General features: G+C 47.2%; 1 protein-coding gene across 7 annotated transcripts in view; it reads right to left on the reverse strand.

Moving 5' to 3' along the window:
- Positions 1–15692, reverse strand: part of LOC100542691 (mitogen-activated protein kinase kinase kinase 3-like) — a 68003-nt gene that overhangs the window by 2277 nt on the left and 50034 nt on the right. For all 7 annotated transcript variants that reach the window (XM_085226953.1, XM_085226951.1, XM_085226950.1 and 4 more), the window contains 9 exons: positions 13204–13337; positions 10182–10255; positions 8152–8219; positions 6286–6378; positions 5125–5319; positions 4260–4408; positions 3551–3682; positions 854–983; positions 86–263 (listed from right to left, as the gene is read on the reverse strand). In XM_085226953.1, the coding sequence (XP_085083079.1) occupies positions 86–263; positions 854–983; positions 3551–3682; positions 4260–4408; positions 5125–5319; positions 6286–6378; positions 8152–8219; positions 10182–10255; positions 13204–13337 (1153 nt within the window). The remainder of the gene's footprint in view (positions 1–85; positions 264–853; positions 984–3550; positions 3683–4259; positions 4409–5124; positions 5320–6285; positions 6379–8151; positions 8220–10181; positions 10256–13203; positions 13338–15692) is intronic.

Raw genomic sequence — 15692 nt, forward strand, 5'->3', positions numbered from 1 at the left:
AACACTTAGCTGTGCCTGTTCCTCCTGCAGCTTCCCAAAAGGATTGCTTAAATGGTAGTGGTGGGGTTTGTAGTGTACTCCTTACCACACATCAGCTTTCCTTCCATATCCTTCTCCACTGATAACCTCTGGGCTCATCCAGTATGGTGTTCCTGTGACAGATTTAATCCCAGTCCCAGACATGCAGATGGTCTGGATGCGTTTGCTGGCCCCGAAATCTCCAAGTTTCACATTTCCAGCAGAGTCTCTCAAAATATTGGCACCTAGGGATACAAAGCAACAACAAAAACACCAAGAGGTGAAGCAGCAAGCTAGCTGAGCAGCAACAGTGAGGACAGCAGGAAGGACACAGGCAAAAAACACAAGAGGGAGCCCAAAGGGCCATGCTGGGGCTGCATTCAGTGGTACACAAAATTCCACTCTGCTAAGGCAAATGTTGTCCAGCAGGGCTGATTCCGACTGGCCCTCAGTCAGCAGGTTCCCCAAAAATGAGCAGTGAGATGATGAATTATCCTCCCCATGTCATGACAACAGAACAGAGCCTCAGATCCCTCTGATTGCCAGGTCTCTCAATTCTTGGGTATGTTGCACCAGATTTTTAGAAGTGTAGAGATCTGATGGCTGCACGGACAGCTAACAGTAAGAGTATTTAATGTGAGATCCCAGACAGAAAAAGAATTTGGTTTCAGCTGCTTATGCAAGATTCTCATGGTTCAAACTGTTGAAGGCAAGAGGCAAAGCTAGGGCAAAAATACCAGATCCCAGCACTGTATTTTGCACAAGAATGTATTTGGGCTGGGGGGATGCTAGGGTGAAGTAAGCATCAAGAAGTCTCCTGGCATGATCTGCTCACCTTTAATGTCCCGGTGGACAATCATATTGCTGTGTAAGTAGAAGACTCCCTGCAGGATCTGCCTGGTGTACTTCCGAGTGACGTTCTCAGTCAGAGCACCGTATGCTTTTAGCTGGTCCTTTATGGAGCCCTGTACAAGGAAACAACACGCAGCAGCCATGAAGTCCAGCAGAGCCAGGTGCATCAAGTCACAGGGACTTTTTGAAATTGCCTCACCACTACATTTCTCAGCTTGAAAAAAACCACTCAACTATAGAAACAGTAAGATAAAAATTCACAGCGTGCTGAACACAGCTAAGATTTGTCCCCAGTGTCCTCCATTCCAATGGAAAAAGTGGTAGAGCCTCTGATGGCCAACAGCGCTACTCTCTGCCAACACAAAGCACAGATCTTTTTCTCCCTCTAGTGGCTAGACTCCACCAATAGCTCATGGAGAAGGACAACTCAGGTTCCTCAGGGCCAAGTCTTCTGTGAAGCGTTTCTCTGGCTCCTTACAGCAAAGATTACCCATTGCTTTAAGGAGGGCAGCCTCATGGGAAACATGATCAGACAGTGTGTAAGTACCCTGCCTCGAGTTTCTGATCTAGGCATGCAGGTTCCTACTGGTTTGATTTTATTGATGGAAAAGGGAAGGAAGTAGGGGTACAGACATCCATCCTCTCCAGAAGATTGTCCCCTTGGTTTTAGCTGTATTTTCGGTCGACTTAAAATGGATATTTCTCACTGTGTCACAATTGGGTTCTAGGACAGACAAATCAGGAACAAATTTGGGGTTCAGTACCAGAGGTTGCACCTAAATCCACCTCCAGCATTCAGGCTGAGCAGAAAGTGTAAAGGGAAACGCATCCTCACTTCTACCTGTCCTGCAGCACAGTTGATCCAAGGCTGCCAAAGTCTTCCTCTTGTGGGAACAGGAGGATGCTGTGCTCTAAGTCACTCAGACTGTCTTGACTCTTCAACATTCACCCATCTCTGCTGTTGCTCTGCCCAGCTACTATTCTGGCTTTCTGTGGAAGCTGCTGCGATCCTGTGAATGGGCCTCTAATTTCCCTTTCATTGCTGAAGTGATGCTCTGAAATTACCCCTTCCTGCACTCTGCAGAGCGTACTCCCTCACCACAACACCTTCGATTTTCTTATCCTAGTATCCCCCGCCCTGACTGGGGGCCATCAAACATGACAGTGAAGAATGGGAAACGGAGTCTTCAAGGCTCATGGTCAAATAGACCTTTCTGTTTTCCACACGTACATTTTAAAAACAGGTGCATGGAGCAGAGCACAACACAAAATACAGTCAGCTACCTAACAGTAGTGACTGTAAGAATGCCAGGTTAACAGTGCACTAAAGCTTCACCTCCTAAAGATTTTACCAAGGTAGCTGTGTATCATCAGAAACCCAGACAGAAACAGAGCTGCTGACCTGCAAGGTTTGGGAACTCGATCTATTTCCACTGCCATTGGAAAGCAAAGCCCTGAGCTGCTTTTGTGAAGTAAGTCGTCACTGTGGCACTAAAGTCAATCTGTATTTGGTCAGAGCTCTGGTTTATCACAAAAAAAACAAACATTCAACTTCCAGCCTTGCTGGACACTGCCCCAGCATCCAATGTTGGTTTCCTGGCTGCTAACAAACACCAGCATGTTGCAAAATAACCAGCAAGGGTACTGCTGAAGCTCTGGGGCTTTACTCTTCTGGGTCCAAGCCTCATTTTAAGGCCTGAAAGTGAGATGCCAGCCCCTAGAGAGAGACAGAGGACAGCTCTTGGAAGGTGCTCAAACACATGGAAGTCCACACGATCACTCACATTCAAGATGTGCTAGGAGGACTTCTAGCACATTTACAAACTACCAAAATCCTTTGTGACCAGATGACTTCATAGTTCCTTCTGACCTTACAAACAAGGCCTGTATAAACAAGGGTTTATTCTCCCACAGTCTGGGAGGCAGGACTTCGGAGAGCAGATCCTCCAGCAATGTAAACAGTAACACTGGTTTATACCAGCCAATGGCTTTGTCTGCATAGCTGATGCAACTTGCATGCTTGCAAACAGAGATATTCAACTAATCTGCATGCATTCTAGAGCCCATGCTCAGACTCCCTCAAAGATTCCTGATCTTCCATTTTCCTACGGCTGTTTAATCCAACGTCAGCAAAAACACAAATGTAACCCACTCCTGCTCAGCTGGATAATGCTACCAACACAAGGTTCTGTTCTGAACAGGAGGAGACTTACAAGCAAATAACACTGTTTATAACACACACGTGCTGAAAGCCATAAATAATTGGTGACAGCTGTGGGTGGACAGTGTACTAATAACTTGTCCTGCAGGGATCTGTAATAAATGCTTAAGGATGGGCTCAGGCCACAGTGTTTGGAACCAGATCTGGAGCACATCCCACATTCACCAAGTTCAGATTCCAGATTGTGAACACACCCAGCTCCAGGATTCAAACCTAAAACCTGCCTTCAGGGCTTTAGATTTGACCCATCACAAGTTGAGGGTCTTGACCACGCTGTCTGACTCGATTGACGCTTTGTCAAGTCCTAGGGATGCTGAGATGCACTGTTTTGGTTTGCTTTATCAGCTATAGTAGCGCATCTCAGCTGTCAAATTTAACTCCAGATCCAAATGTCACCCAACTCAAGGCAGTCCAGATCTGTTCTCTGTAGCTCAGGACAATCTTTAGCACTGCACTCACCCCTGGCATGTATTCAACAAAGATCGACAGCTTCCTTTCCTCTGGATCCCGCAGACACCCGTAGTACTGCACTATCCTGTCATGACGGAGCGTCTTCAGCAGCTGAATCTCACACTCTAAGGCATTCACCTCCTGTAACAAAACAGACAGACTCCATGGGAAAAGGGAACGGGTACATATACCTGTCTGCAACAGGAGCATTACCCAAACGTTGCTCAGAACTCAACACTTTTCATGGCACATATGAAGCTTCCTAATCAGGCAACAGCCATTTAAGGCTCAGAAATGAGTGTTGCCCTGAGGAACCGGCAGAGAGATGGATGGGAAACACAAGCACATGGCTCTGAGAGAGGTAGATTCATTTAACTGCTCTCAAGGAGTTTCTGTGGGAAGGTGAACGAAGCCAGCAACAAAGCTAACACAGCACCCCAAGTGGGAAGAAGGTGAGTGGAGCAAAAAGGCTGAAACAAAGTAGGCAGATCTCTGAGAGATGGTATCTGGGATAGCAAGCCAACGTGACCAAGAAATGAGGCAGAGAAAGTGGCTGGCACCACATGCTATCAGGGATCACTCCAAAGACAGCAAACCCAACACAGTGTGCACACATTGACTTCTGTCAGTGTCACGGATTCCTCTGTCACCTCTACCCCCATCCTCCAGCCACAATCCTGTAACGTGCTACAAAACACAGTGCTGCCCTCATACTCACCTTACTTGTCTCCTGACTGTCAGGATCAAATGGCACTTGCTTCACCGACAGCTCACGACCAGTGTCAGCATCATAGCAGAGATAAACTTCCCCAAAAGCTCCTCTTCCAAGCAGCTTCCCCAGCCTCCAGTTCACAGGTGCCTGCAGGGCTAGAGCAGAGAGGAGAGGACTGAGAAAAGAGCACAGCGGGGAGACTTCAGCATCAGGGTCCATTTATCAGGTCGGCAATGTTCTCAACAGGGCAGCTGTACCATCAACTTGTCTTGGAGGACAGCAAGCCATCCATTCCCAGGGGCACTGAGACCAATCAGTTTTAATCACATTGATCCTGCAACACCAGCAGTGCCTGCAACATCTTTGGGTGCTGCGAGCAAAGTAAGACAAGGAAGGGACGGCCTCCAGACCCATTTGTTCCCATATCCCAAATCTCCTCGAAGATTCTGCTGTATGAACACAGTAAGAGTAAAATGCACAAGCAGTTTTCTGCAACTTGGCCAGTTATGAAAACCAGCTGATCCTGTAAGCACTCTACTCAAGGCAAAGGTAAGGTACAGTGATAAAGACTTCATCTTCCCCACTGAAAAGCAAGGCAGTGCAACGTGCCTCTTGCTGAGGATGGCATAAGAGTGCATTCACAGAATCACAGAATCATAGAATGGCCTGGGTTGACAAGGACCACAGTGATCCAGTTTCAACCCCCTGCTATGTGCAGGGTCACCAACCAGCAGACCAGGCTGCCCAGAGCCACATCCAGCCTAGTTAACCTCACACGGGGTTAGCTCAGCTGATGCCCAATAACTTAGTAGGTCTCAATTTGTGTTGAGACTGAAATGTATTAAGACACTAGAAGCTTTGGTTCGCTTACAGTTCCGAGCTTTGGTAGGAGAGGTGCTGAAGACTTGCAGACCCTTTTCACAGTTATTCCACCATTTAGGCCTGTACTCATCGTACTGCAAGGTGCTGAGCTTGCTGTCCCCATTAAAGCTCTTGGTCCGGCTGGAAGGGACGAGCTGGAAAAGGTTTTCCTGTGGGAAGTAACTCCTGGGGAAAGTCCTCCGGCCTGCAGGAGAAAAGGGGGAGAGTTATGACAAAAAAATTCACACCAGCATGGATCTGCCTATTGCCATCTCCTCACACTGCTGCTCAGATGATGCACCTCTTCAAACTAAACAAGACCAGTTTAATGAAAATGAAGCGAAGCCCTGTGAACACTTCTAATTCAATTTAAGACCTGTTAGCAGCAGCCAGGATTGCATACAACACAGAATGTTTCCAGAGAGGTTTGCAACAGTTTAAATACGTAAGGTTTTGTTAGTTCTTACTCACAAACTCTGATTAGGCAGAGATTTACGCTTCAAATTATCCCAGGCATCCCCTAAGACCACAAGACAAATGGCCACACAGGTGGATCTTGTGATAACTGCTTGCACAAGGATAGCTTTAATGGTTTTTAATGGATTTTGGTGGGTTTTGGTGTTTTTTTTTTTTCCACGGGAATTTGATCTGTATTCAGTTTTGTTTCCCACCACTTGCAGTCTCACACAGTGAAAGGAGGGTCAGCAGTGAGGTGATGGAGTGATCCCAAAGCTCAGAGCTCATCAGCTTCAAACAGCCATGAGCAGACACTGCTACCCTGCATTTGCCAGGAGAAACCCTATCTAAAGTAACAAAGCAGCATCCTCAAAAGCAATCAATTTAGGAGAACAGAAAGGTTGGTATCACCAGCAACGAGAAAAGCTGTTCACCCATGTGGCTAAGTTAAAAACACCAGGCATAAGCACAAGAGATCTGAGCACTGACCAGTATATACTGTAGACACTCGGTGCTTCCTAAGAACGTACCACAAGCACTTCATCTTTTAGAATACACAAACAAATCCTAAATTACTCTGTTCTCCTTTTACTAGAAGCCTCTCCCTCCTAAATCTCTTCAGCCCCAGGCACTATTACAAGCATCCTGCACTTCCCATCCCTACTGAGATCCTGGACTGAGCACCTCCCTCTCCAGCTCTCCATCATTTTCTTACCATCGCTGTAGTCCTTGCGACTTTGGGAGAGGTGGTACTGCCTGGGGAAGGTCCCCCCCTTCCCAAACCTCTCACAGATTGGGACGTCAAAATCTGGCAGGAGGAAAGAACAGATGTTTCTTAGATCAGCTCACACCAAATGCCCGGAGTGTTTCTTAAAGGAAAGTGTTTGGATCTTCACGCTGAATTGTGGGGATACACAAGGTAACAAAACGTTCATTTGCAGAGCCAGGAGTTCCCCATGGCTCACTGAGATCTGACCACAGTCACAGTGGAAAATAAGGGCCAGACACCCCACTCCTGGTCCCCATAAAGGAACCGAGGTTAACCACTGACTTTATGGACTCTGGCCCACACTGTTCAAATACGAGGCAGGGGATTAACACAGAACATGTCTGGTTTCCAAGACAGAGTGTTAAACATCTTATTTGCACATCGAAAACATAAAAATGAGCATGGAAACAGAACTTCCAGACAGGGTCAGACCCAACAACAAAATCTCTGCTCTGTATCAGCTGCTTATAGAGAAATGCAGGTATCCAGCATTCGGGTAGGTATCCCTGCCTGGTATTTCTTCTCAGATGTGACTCAAAGATGGAGATCAATTTATACCCTCTAAGCTTTCATCCTTACTGGAGCTTTAGTACATATAGAAAGTAAAATAGCACTGCAGTATAGATTAGACACAAGACTATAAGAGATGGATGGACACACAAGATAAGAATGTATTTTTTCATTTAAATTAAATAAAAGCATCATGGGAAGCCACTGCTGGTAGCGTTGAACTTGAGATGAAAATATCTGTCATTTCCCCCCATCTTTCACCTCCTGTTTTTCCTCCATCCGACTGGAATGACACAGCCCGTGTTGATGGTTTGTTTGTCTTAGCCTGGGGCCAGCAGCCGCTCCTGGGAGAGCAGGCCTGGCCTCGGCCTCCTGCAGCATTATTTCCCCATGACAGCAGCACATAATGGCTGAAATATGGTCAGCAAGAAGAGCAGCAAGGACGGGTCAAGAGGTTCTCAGCGAGCCACGTGTGAGCAACAACGCCGAGTGACATCTCAAAGCACAGTGCCTCCCACACCACTGGGGTGTATTAAACCTTGGAGATGCAGACAGACTGCTTCATCTCTACAGCTCAGCCTCAAAATGCTGCCCCTGGTCAGCAGTGCGTTAACGTGCTGAGGCTGTCATGAAAGCCATGACAATGTTACAGTTTCCATGATTTAACCAGGTGGATGTTTGCTGGGGATTAAGCAGTAATCTATGATCCTTGCAAGTTACTCAATGCAGTGTTACAGATTCAGCCTCTTATGAATCCAAGTGGAAGAGGTATGACTCCCAAGAGGGTTTGGGGCTTGGTTTGCTGTGGATTAAGTAAGTATCCTGACTTCAGAAACAAAAGGTGATGCCACGTGGCTATTTCCAGCTTCTCAGCACCTCACAGCTGTCTCCAAAACCAAGAGCAAGACCCACTCAGCACCTTCCTCCAACACAGAGCTCATCTTTGGTCTTGCAATAGCTTTATTTCCTTACATCTACTGATTTTGGGGGCTTGACTACACAGTTTAAACAGCTGTTGTTGTAAATTGATTACTGAACGAGACCTGAAGGTCCTTCAGTGCTACCACTACTGCAGAGCCAACAAGAGTTAACGATGACAAGGAGACCCCTGTCTGTGTCTGATTTTCTGGGTATTTTGCTTTGACAAAATGTTCATGTTTAATCACTGCTGGGTCATTTCTGAAGTGTAACCTAAGTAGCAGAGATGATTTGCTTGATTGTTTTTAGTTACTTTTTGTGCAGTAGCATCTCTCTTTCTTAACTACCTGCTTCCAACAAACCCAAACTTCCAACCATACTTACCCATGCAATCAAGACCGTCTTTGGGATGATTCTTCCTTCCAGGAACAGGGGTTTGTGTAAAGGGAGGGCTGCATGGGGAAAAAAATATATATATTTTATCAGAAAGGCTGTGAAATTAGTTAAGAAGTGATTACATGCAGAAAGCCCAGACTACACAGTAAGGTGCACTGATGACTGGTCAGCCCTGCCCACCAAACTGAGTTCTCATCCTCAGTCTTCCCAAGACTGAAGACTTTTTCTAACACCTACACACCAGATGGCACAGAAGGAAAGCTGCACACTTCTCTTGCCTCGATGTGAAGCACTCATTTGTGTGAACATTGCTTATTTGCTGTGGATGAGCGGTTTTCCATAGTGTTTGATTCATGCATGTCTCCTCTTTTCTGTACCATCATCCCCCCAATTCCTCATGCAAACAAGTCTACACCATCACTGTGCACACATGTTCCCTGAGCACACGGGGAGGGAGGGAGCAGGCTCATCGATCCCAGGCAAGTTCTTCAAATGATGTTAAGCAAATGATATTGGGAAAACACTGCATGAGGATGGAATGGAGAAGGCGCTGGGCAACCTGACCTACTGCTTGACTTAGTGGTTGCCCGTGGTTGGAATGATTATTTTTGAGGTCCCTTCCAACCCAAGCCATTCTATGACTCTATGATATGATCTCAGTCATCTTGACTTCATTCCAGATTCTGTGAGGGCCAGGGAACTGACCCGGACAGGTTGCTTTTTCACTCTGCTTTCTTTCCTCTTAATAAATGGACATAGATGTAGAAACTTGCTTTGCAAAGCGCACTGAAATCTATCTGTGCCAAATCTGATCACAGCAGCTTTGCTTCATGGAGGAGGTATTAACTGTGTTCTCTCTTAGTGTCAGACTGGTCTCCGTGCCTGGTGACTAGCTCTGCCCTCTGGAGGCTAATGCCATCTCACACAATTAGCAGCAAGGACTCAGCTATGCTTTTTCCAGAATCATAGAATCACAGCACATCCTGAGCTGGAAGGAACCCAAAGGGATCATCAAGCCTATCTCCTGATTCCAAACAAGGCAAGTGTGCTAAATATTCACGCTTACTCCTTTTCCTACCTTTGAAGAATACAGCCCTCCTATGCCCTTTCCAGCTCTCTAGACCCAATGACTGAACACAGCTATGCACACATGACCCTCTTGCCAACATGCCTAATGCTCTTCTCAGTTCACAAAAAAAGCATTACAACCAAGCTGTGCTTTTGCTGTTCTGCAGCGAAGTCTATGCAAAAAGCAAAGCTGAGGCATAGAGGCTAAGAACACAAAGAAATCAGATTCGATGCATCTGTAACAATGAGCAAATGCATCAGAGGAAAATATTAAAAGCCACAAAACGGAAATGGACCTTAATGCTGAGACAGATCCAAAGTGCACAGAGTCACAAAGCATGCCACACAATCAAATCAACACAACGCAGACCTGATGGAACACAGCCTTGGTGCTGCATGGCAAAAGCAATGGAAAAAAAATATATAAAAAAAGAGGAAAATAAAATTAAAAAAAAAGAAAACCTTTGATGTGGATTAAAAAAAATACATGTATTGCTTCCCAAAAGGACACTGTGTCTTACATACAGCCTGCCATGCACAGCAGCAAATCTGCAGTCGCTGTGCACGTGTGAACTTGGACCAGCCACGCTAAGTATTGAACTGCTGCCTGCCTCAGTACAATGTGTCCCAGTTGCTTCCTGCAGAGAAGCTAAACTTAGCCATTGCTTGTCTGGTGTCCTCAGCGCCTTGACTGACACATCTGTGGCTGCTGGCAGCACCCAGGGGCTGCCAAACGTATGAACAGTCAATGGAAAGCAGACAGTATGCCCAGAGAGAGGATAACGCAGTATTGACCCAGTGACTGCAGAAAGACAGAGGGGTGAAAGAGGGATCTGGCTGAGGCACAAAGAGGCAGGCTGTCTGCAAATCCCCAGCTACTCTGTCCAGCTAAGATTACTGCAGTTTAAATCATAATGAAGCACCTGTGAGCATGATGGTATGCAACTCACCTGTCCACAGACCTGTCCAGCGACTGGCAGCTCCCAGACATCGACCCATCGGGGCTGATGAAAGCTTCAAGCATCTGATGAGGAAGGAAAGGGAAAACCAATAAAGTAACAGATGAGAATACAACTCTTCAAGTTCCACTACTAATGAACATCTGCAGGATACAGATCCAACTTTTCTCCACTGAAGCCAGCTGATTTTCACCATCGGATCCTGGCCCTGCAAGAACAGACATGCAGACTAACAAGCTTTCTTTGCATAAGAAGTTCATCTATGATGTTTCCCTTGGATTATTATTATCATCAATTGCATTTGATAGAATAATAGAATCGCTTGAGTTGGAAGGGACCCTGAAAGGCCATCTGGTCCAAGTCCCTGCAATGAACAGCGACGCCTGCAGTTCCATCAGGTGCTCAGAGCCTCATCCAGCCTGACCTTGAGTGTCTCCAGGGATGGGGCACCACCACCTCTCTGGGCAACCTGTGCCAGTGCCTCACCACCCTTATAATAAAAACCTTTTCCTTATGTCAGGCTAAATCTCCCCTCCTCTAGTTTGAAACCATTTCTCCTTGTTCTATTTGCTAGCAAGGAAGCTGAGGTAGAGCTAATAAGCACCCTGATGTTCTAAGCATGTTGAGAAATCAATGAGAGCCAAAGTGCTCAAAGTATTCATAAGGAAAAAAATGAAATCAGGACACAAACAGTGTGCCCAAGGCCAAGTGGATGTTGTGCACACAGCCAAGACTGTGGCCATGGACTCCTGCCTCCCCCTGGCACAAGACATCAGCCTCCCCCTCCAGTGATAAGCGAAGCATCATCAGGGCTGTTGGCTGGAGGAACGAGCTTGGCTCTCACTAGCTCAGTGAGTCAAAAGCTACATTTGTGTTGCTTCCTGGATGAGACATTGTACTGGACAGGGTTATTTATAGCTGGCTAATAACAATAGAGGTTTTGTGTTGAGTGGTAAACCTAGGGTCTATGAGCACTTCCACGCAGAGCCAGCCAGCCCAGGGTCCAGCTTGCTGCCGGGAAAGCAGAGCAGAGGATGGCTGAGCACCACGTGGAGTTGCCCCTTCCTGGCTCCTGAATCCAGCCACTCCTCCTTCCCCACGTACAGGGCAGCCTCTCCATTTCCATGTGCTGTTTCTGCGCTACACCTCCTTGAGTGGTTGTCATAACAGCTCTTATTGTTTTGGCAGTCCCAATTGGAAAGTCTGATTTTTCTCTGCTTCCCAAGATCTAACCCCAAAGCCTCATACTTCGAAGCGCAGCAGCCAAAGAGGAGCAAGGTCCCTGCTTAGCCCCCATCCCATCTCTGCCAACCACGCCAACTCTCTCCCAGCAGAGATGCTGAATGATGACACAGACTCAGCATTCTTTAAAAGCCTGGCAACAGAACTAGATATCTGAGCACAGGCTGCCCTTGGAGGTAGGAGAGTCACTGTCCCTGGAGGTGTTCCAGAACTGTGGAGATGTGGCACTGAGGGATGTGGTCAGTGGGCATGGTGTGGTGGGTCAGCGGTTGGATTAGATGCTCTTTGAGGTCTTTTCCAACCTTAATGACTCTATGATGCTATGAAGACCTCAGTTACATCTCCTGCAGAGAGGCACCCCCAAAAGGCACGAAGGATCTCCTTGCAAGTGGTTGTACAGCAGATATGTTTCAAAGCTGCACTCCGAGAACATTCTGAGGGCAATCCATGCGAAAAACTATGGCTGTTCAATGAGGAGAGAAATGAAGGAAAGAAACAAGTCCTTTTTCCTGCCTTTAATTTGTCAGTGCACACATCCATCCACCTCTAGGAAAAGACAGTGGGCCACCCATGGCGCAATGCTGGGGGAGCATCTGGGAACCTTCATCAGGAGCAGAGCTAATGGAGCACCATTAACAATCAACGCAACTGTGCTGACTTACACCCCAGGGGGTTTGAGCAGACCCTCCTCCTGCACATACACACTTTGTCTTAATCCTCCTAAACGTGTTTGGAAGTCATGTGGAAACAATAGAAAGGCAGCTTTTGGCTGCAAGCAGCACGAGATACATCTGCACTCCGACGCTGCCAAGACTCACCCGGAGTGACTTCTCATTTTATTAATGGCTGTAGAATAAGCCGTCGAAAACACAGCTTTGCCATGGAAACACTGGCACAGCCCATACTCAAGAACAGAGCCAATGAGTGCTCCTTGAGTGCAGGAGATGCGCATTCCCCCAGGGAAGACCTTGGGAGATGTCACAGCAGCCCGTTGAAGTGAACAACCCTGCTCAGTGCCTTCCTGAAGTCCCTCCAGATCCCTCCTGCGAGTTGGTGCTCTCTTTCCAACAGCTCTGCAAAACTCAACCTTGCAATCAGATAGCCCATAAAGTGCAGGGTGCCACTCATCCTAAGTTCTTTGGAGCTACAGCTTGAGCAGAGATGCAAATGGAGAGGGCGGTACATGCTCTTTCTGGTCAATGACCATCTAAGTTCACCCCTTTATGGAGGGAACTGATTTGAGACAGAAGTTCTGCTCATCACTCTGCATTAAATCTAGCAACTCTTTTATTACTGAGGGATTGAGACATACAAACATAATAAGGGAAAAAAAAAAAAAAGGGGGAAGGAGAGAGACAAAAAAAAATACACAGAGACTCTTCAGACAGAGCCAAGGACTGTAGCCAGAGCTCAGGCAGAAACAGCACATGGGAAGCAGCGAGAGTTGCTGACATCCCCAGTCTGTTGCAATCGCAGGCAATCATTTGCTTGGCACGTTCCCTTGTCATCCCAGGATCCGGGAAGGCCGTGGCCACAAGGGCCTGGCAGCTGGTGTGCATGTGTGCTACCTGGAGTGTCAGAGCGTGCTGCAGTCATTGCCACAGCCAGCTTGCAGGGTTCCTAGAAATAATGTTTCCGGAGCATGTGAAGCCCACAGGAAAAATCTGGCCTGAGGGCCAGAGGCAATGTAGAAGCAAGAACGATGCTCGCAGTGCAGAATGCAATGTGCCCACTTCAACCCACATGCATTTAACCCATGAGCCCCACTTACATTTTGATCCATGGTCTCGGGGATGAACTCGCCCTCGCTGTTGATGCTGGTGTAGGAGCCCTGGCGAGCGATCTGCTGCTGCTCCTCAGGAACGCTCCCTGGGGGTGGAGAGCTCCGGCCAGTGTGCAGAGAGCCTAGGAGATGGGGAAGTCATTGGTCAACAAGAGAAGGACTCACTGCACTGAAGTCCTGCCAGAGACCGTGGTCACAGACTGACTGAGCTGTAGATGTCCCCGTTCACAGCAGGGCAGCTGGAGGTCCCTTTGAACTCAAACAACTGTGATATTCTGTGATCTTCCAGAGATGCTGCTGAGTTTGAACATTTTGGAAGAGAATGGAAGAACTAGAGAGGCAATATTGTTCATGAGCACCTACAAAGCTTTTGTACCTGGGACAGTTTCTTTCTGCAAAGCCACACAACACTCAGCAGACTTTAGCTTTCAGCCTATCCTGGCACCTACGAGCTGTGTCCTGTGTCTGGGTACTTTGTAAATACCAGAGAGTAAAAAGGCTCCTAGAGCTTTGTTGTTATGCAGTCAAGCCAAACCCCAATCCCACCTCTCATCTTTGACCTCAGCACATTTCCTCCCTGGAAATGCTGTCTCGTTCAGCAATGTGGGAAACAAGCCTGGCTGCCCATCTTGAGTGAACTCTGTGTAACGTCACTCAAACGTTTCATATAGATGGAAAACAATTTGCACCCAAATATCCATCTTCTCTCCCTAAGAGTAAGGAAAAACAGCACTCAAAGAGCCAAAGGGAGAGGAAAGACTCATGGGGTTGACCCTTCTGCCACATGGGTTACCTCCCCTGCCTGTAGCCCTGGAGGCCCCAGATTCACCCAAACCAATTCCTTGAGCCTTTGCAGGACTTAGGAAATGCTGCCCTTGCTTGACCCAGATGCACAGGCTTGGCTTTGCTTGTCTTTCTGCAGTCCCCTCTCAATCTGTCATCACTTTAGTGCAAGGAATTGCTGATGGAGATGTGCACTGCTCCGTGCTGGAGCTTTAACTGGTCTGCACTGTGCAATGGGAGCTTTCACACAAAAACTAGTTTTTAAACAGGCTTCTAAAAAGCACGTGTCCTGCCTCACAGTTCTTACCCCCCTCTGCAGCACTCCTGCAAACTTTTTGGTTCATCACTACCATTTGGTAACGAGGTGTCCATGCTAAGCTCCATACTGCAAGGGAAAGGTATGGGAAAGGGGTCTATCCTGTAATGAAAAGTCGATGCAACACTTCCACCTCTGCTGCTGCTCTTCTGCAGCACAGTTACTGTGCCAGATTGATCTCTGGCATAAATCCATCACTGCGATCAACACCACAAACCTCTCACTTAAGCCAATGCGTATCAGGAGCTGCTAACATTAACAGCATCACTCCAATATGAAAGACCATTCTTCAATCAGGCTTGCTGGATTTACACCAAACACAGAGATATCTGTCCCATAGTACATCTCCCTCCAGGCTCCTCGCTCAAGTTTTAAAAATAAAAGCCTTTGAGATGCTTTTTTTTCCTTCCTATTTTCTCCTTTGCAGATTTCCTGCAGGATAAGAGCACAGCGAATCGAAGTCCAACTGAAGTAAGGCCAAGATCAAGGAGGGAGAATCTCCTGAGCGCTGCAGTGCACATAATGAGCTGGCTTTCCACCAGCCCAAAAAAACAAAACCAGTTGGGAAGTATGGCATCCTCCCCTTGAAGATAAATAAACAAATGCTTAACCATTAAGAGTTTAGGTACACTGGAGAAATCACTGTGTTATCATCTCATTTGTGCTGCATTAAGACATGGGGGGGCTCTTGCTCCAAAAAGCCCCTCACTGGTCTGATGTGCTGTTACTGCTGTGCCTTAACTCTGTTGAGCAACTCTACTCCTGCTGCTCCCAAGTTTGGGTCTGTTCATGCACTGATGTCATCCCTCACTGCCACAACCCACCCACGGCCCAGGTCTTCAAGTCAGGGTCAAGGAGCTGAACACACTCTGTTTGACTTTGGACCTGGAGAGCTGAGTGAGATTTATCACAAGTGTAAAGACTTGGCATGATCTCACATTAAGCTTTTGCCTGGAACAACTGCTCCCAGTCATCAGGTCAGTTATGTTTGACCTTCCAGTGTCACATTTCCTGCTAAAAACTGCAGAGGGGATAGGACAGTAACCACTTCTCAGCAGGCAAGGAAGTTAGGCAAAATGCTCAGACATTTGCATGCTTGAGAACTGCTGGATTGAAGCAGATCCCTTTCAGCCAAGCAGTTCAGGTGGAAAAGCTGCTCAAAGTATTTTCTGCAGTTTCATACCTCCAGGAGCACTGGTTGCTGAGCACTGGATGCTGCTGCTGCACATCTCTGTGTGCACTGTGCATGCCAACCTGCCCAAGAGGAATGGGAGCATAGCCTCAGAGCCAAGAGCTGATTTCCCCTTTCAAAGCACAAGGCAGCCCTGTCTGACCCCACTAATGACACCTCAGGCATTCTCAGCAGTGCCAGTGGGGT

Source organism: Meleagris gallopavo, chromosome 6 (assembly GCF_905368555.1).
Source record: "Meleagris gallopavo chromosome 6, MGAL_WU_HG_1.1, whole genome shotgun sequence".
Lineage (NCBI taxonomy): Eukaryota > Metazoa > Chordata > Aves > Galliformes > Phasianidae > Meleagris > Meleagris gallopavo.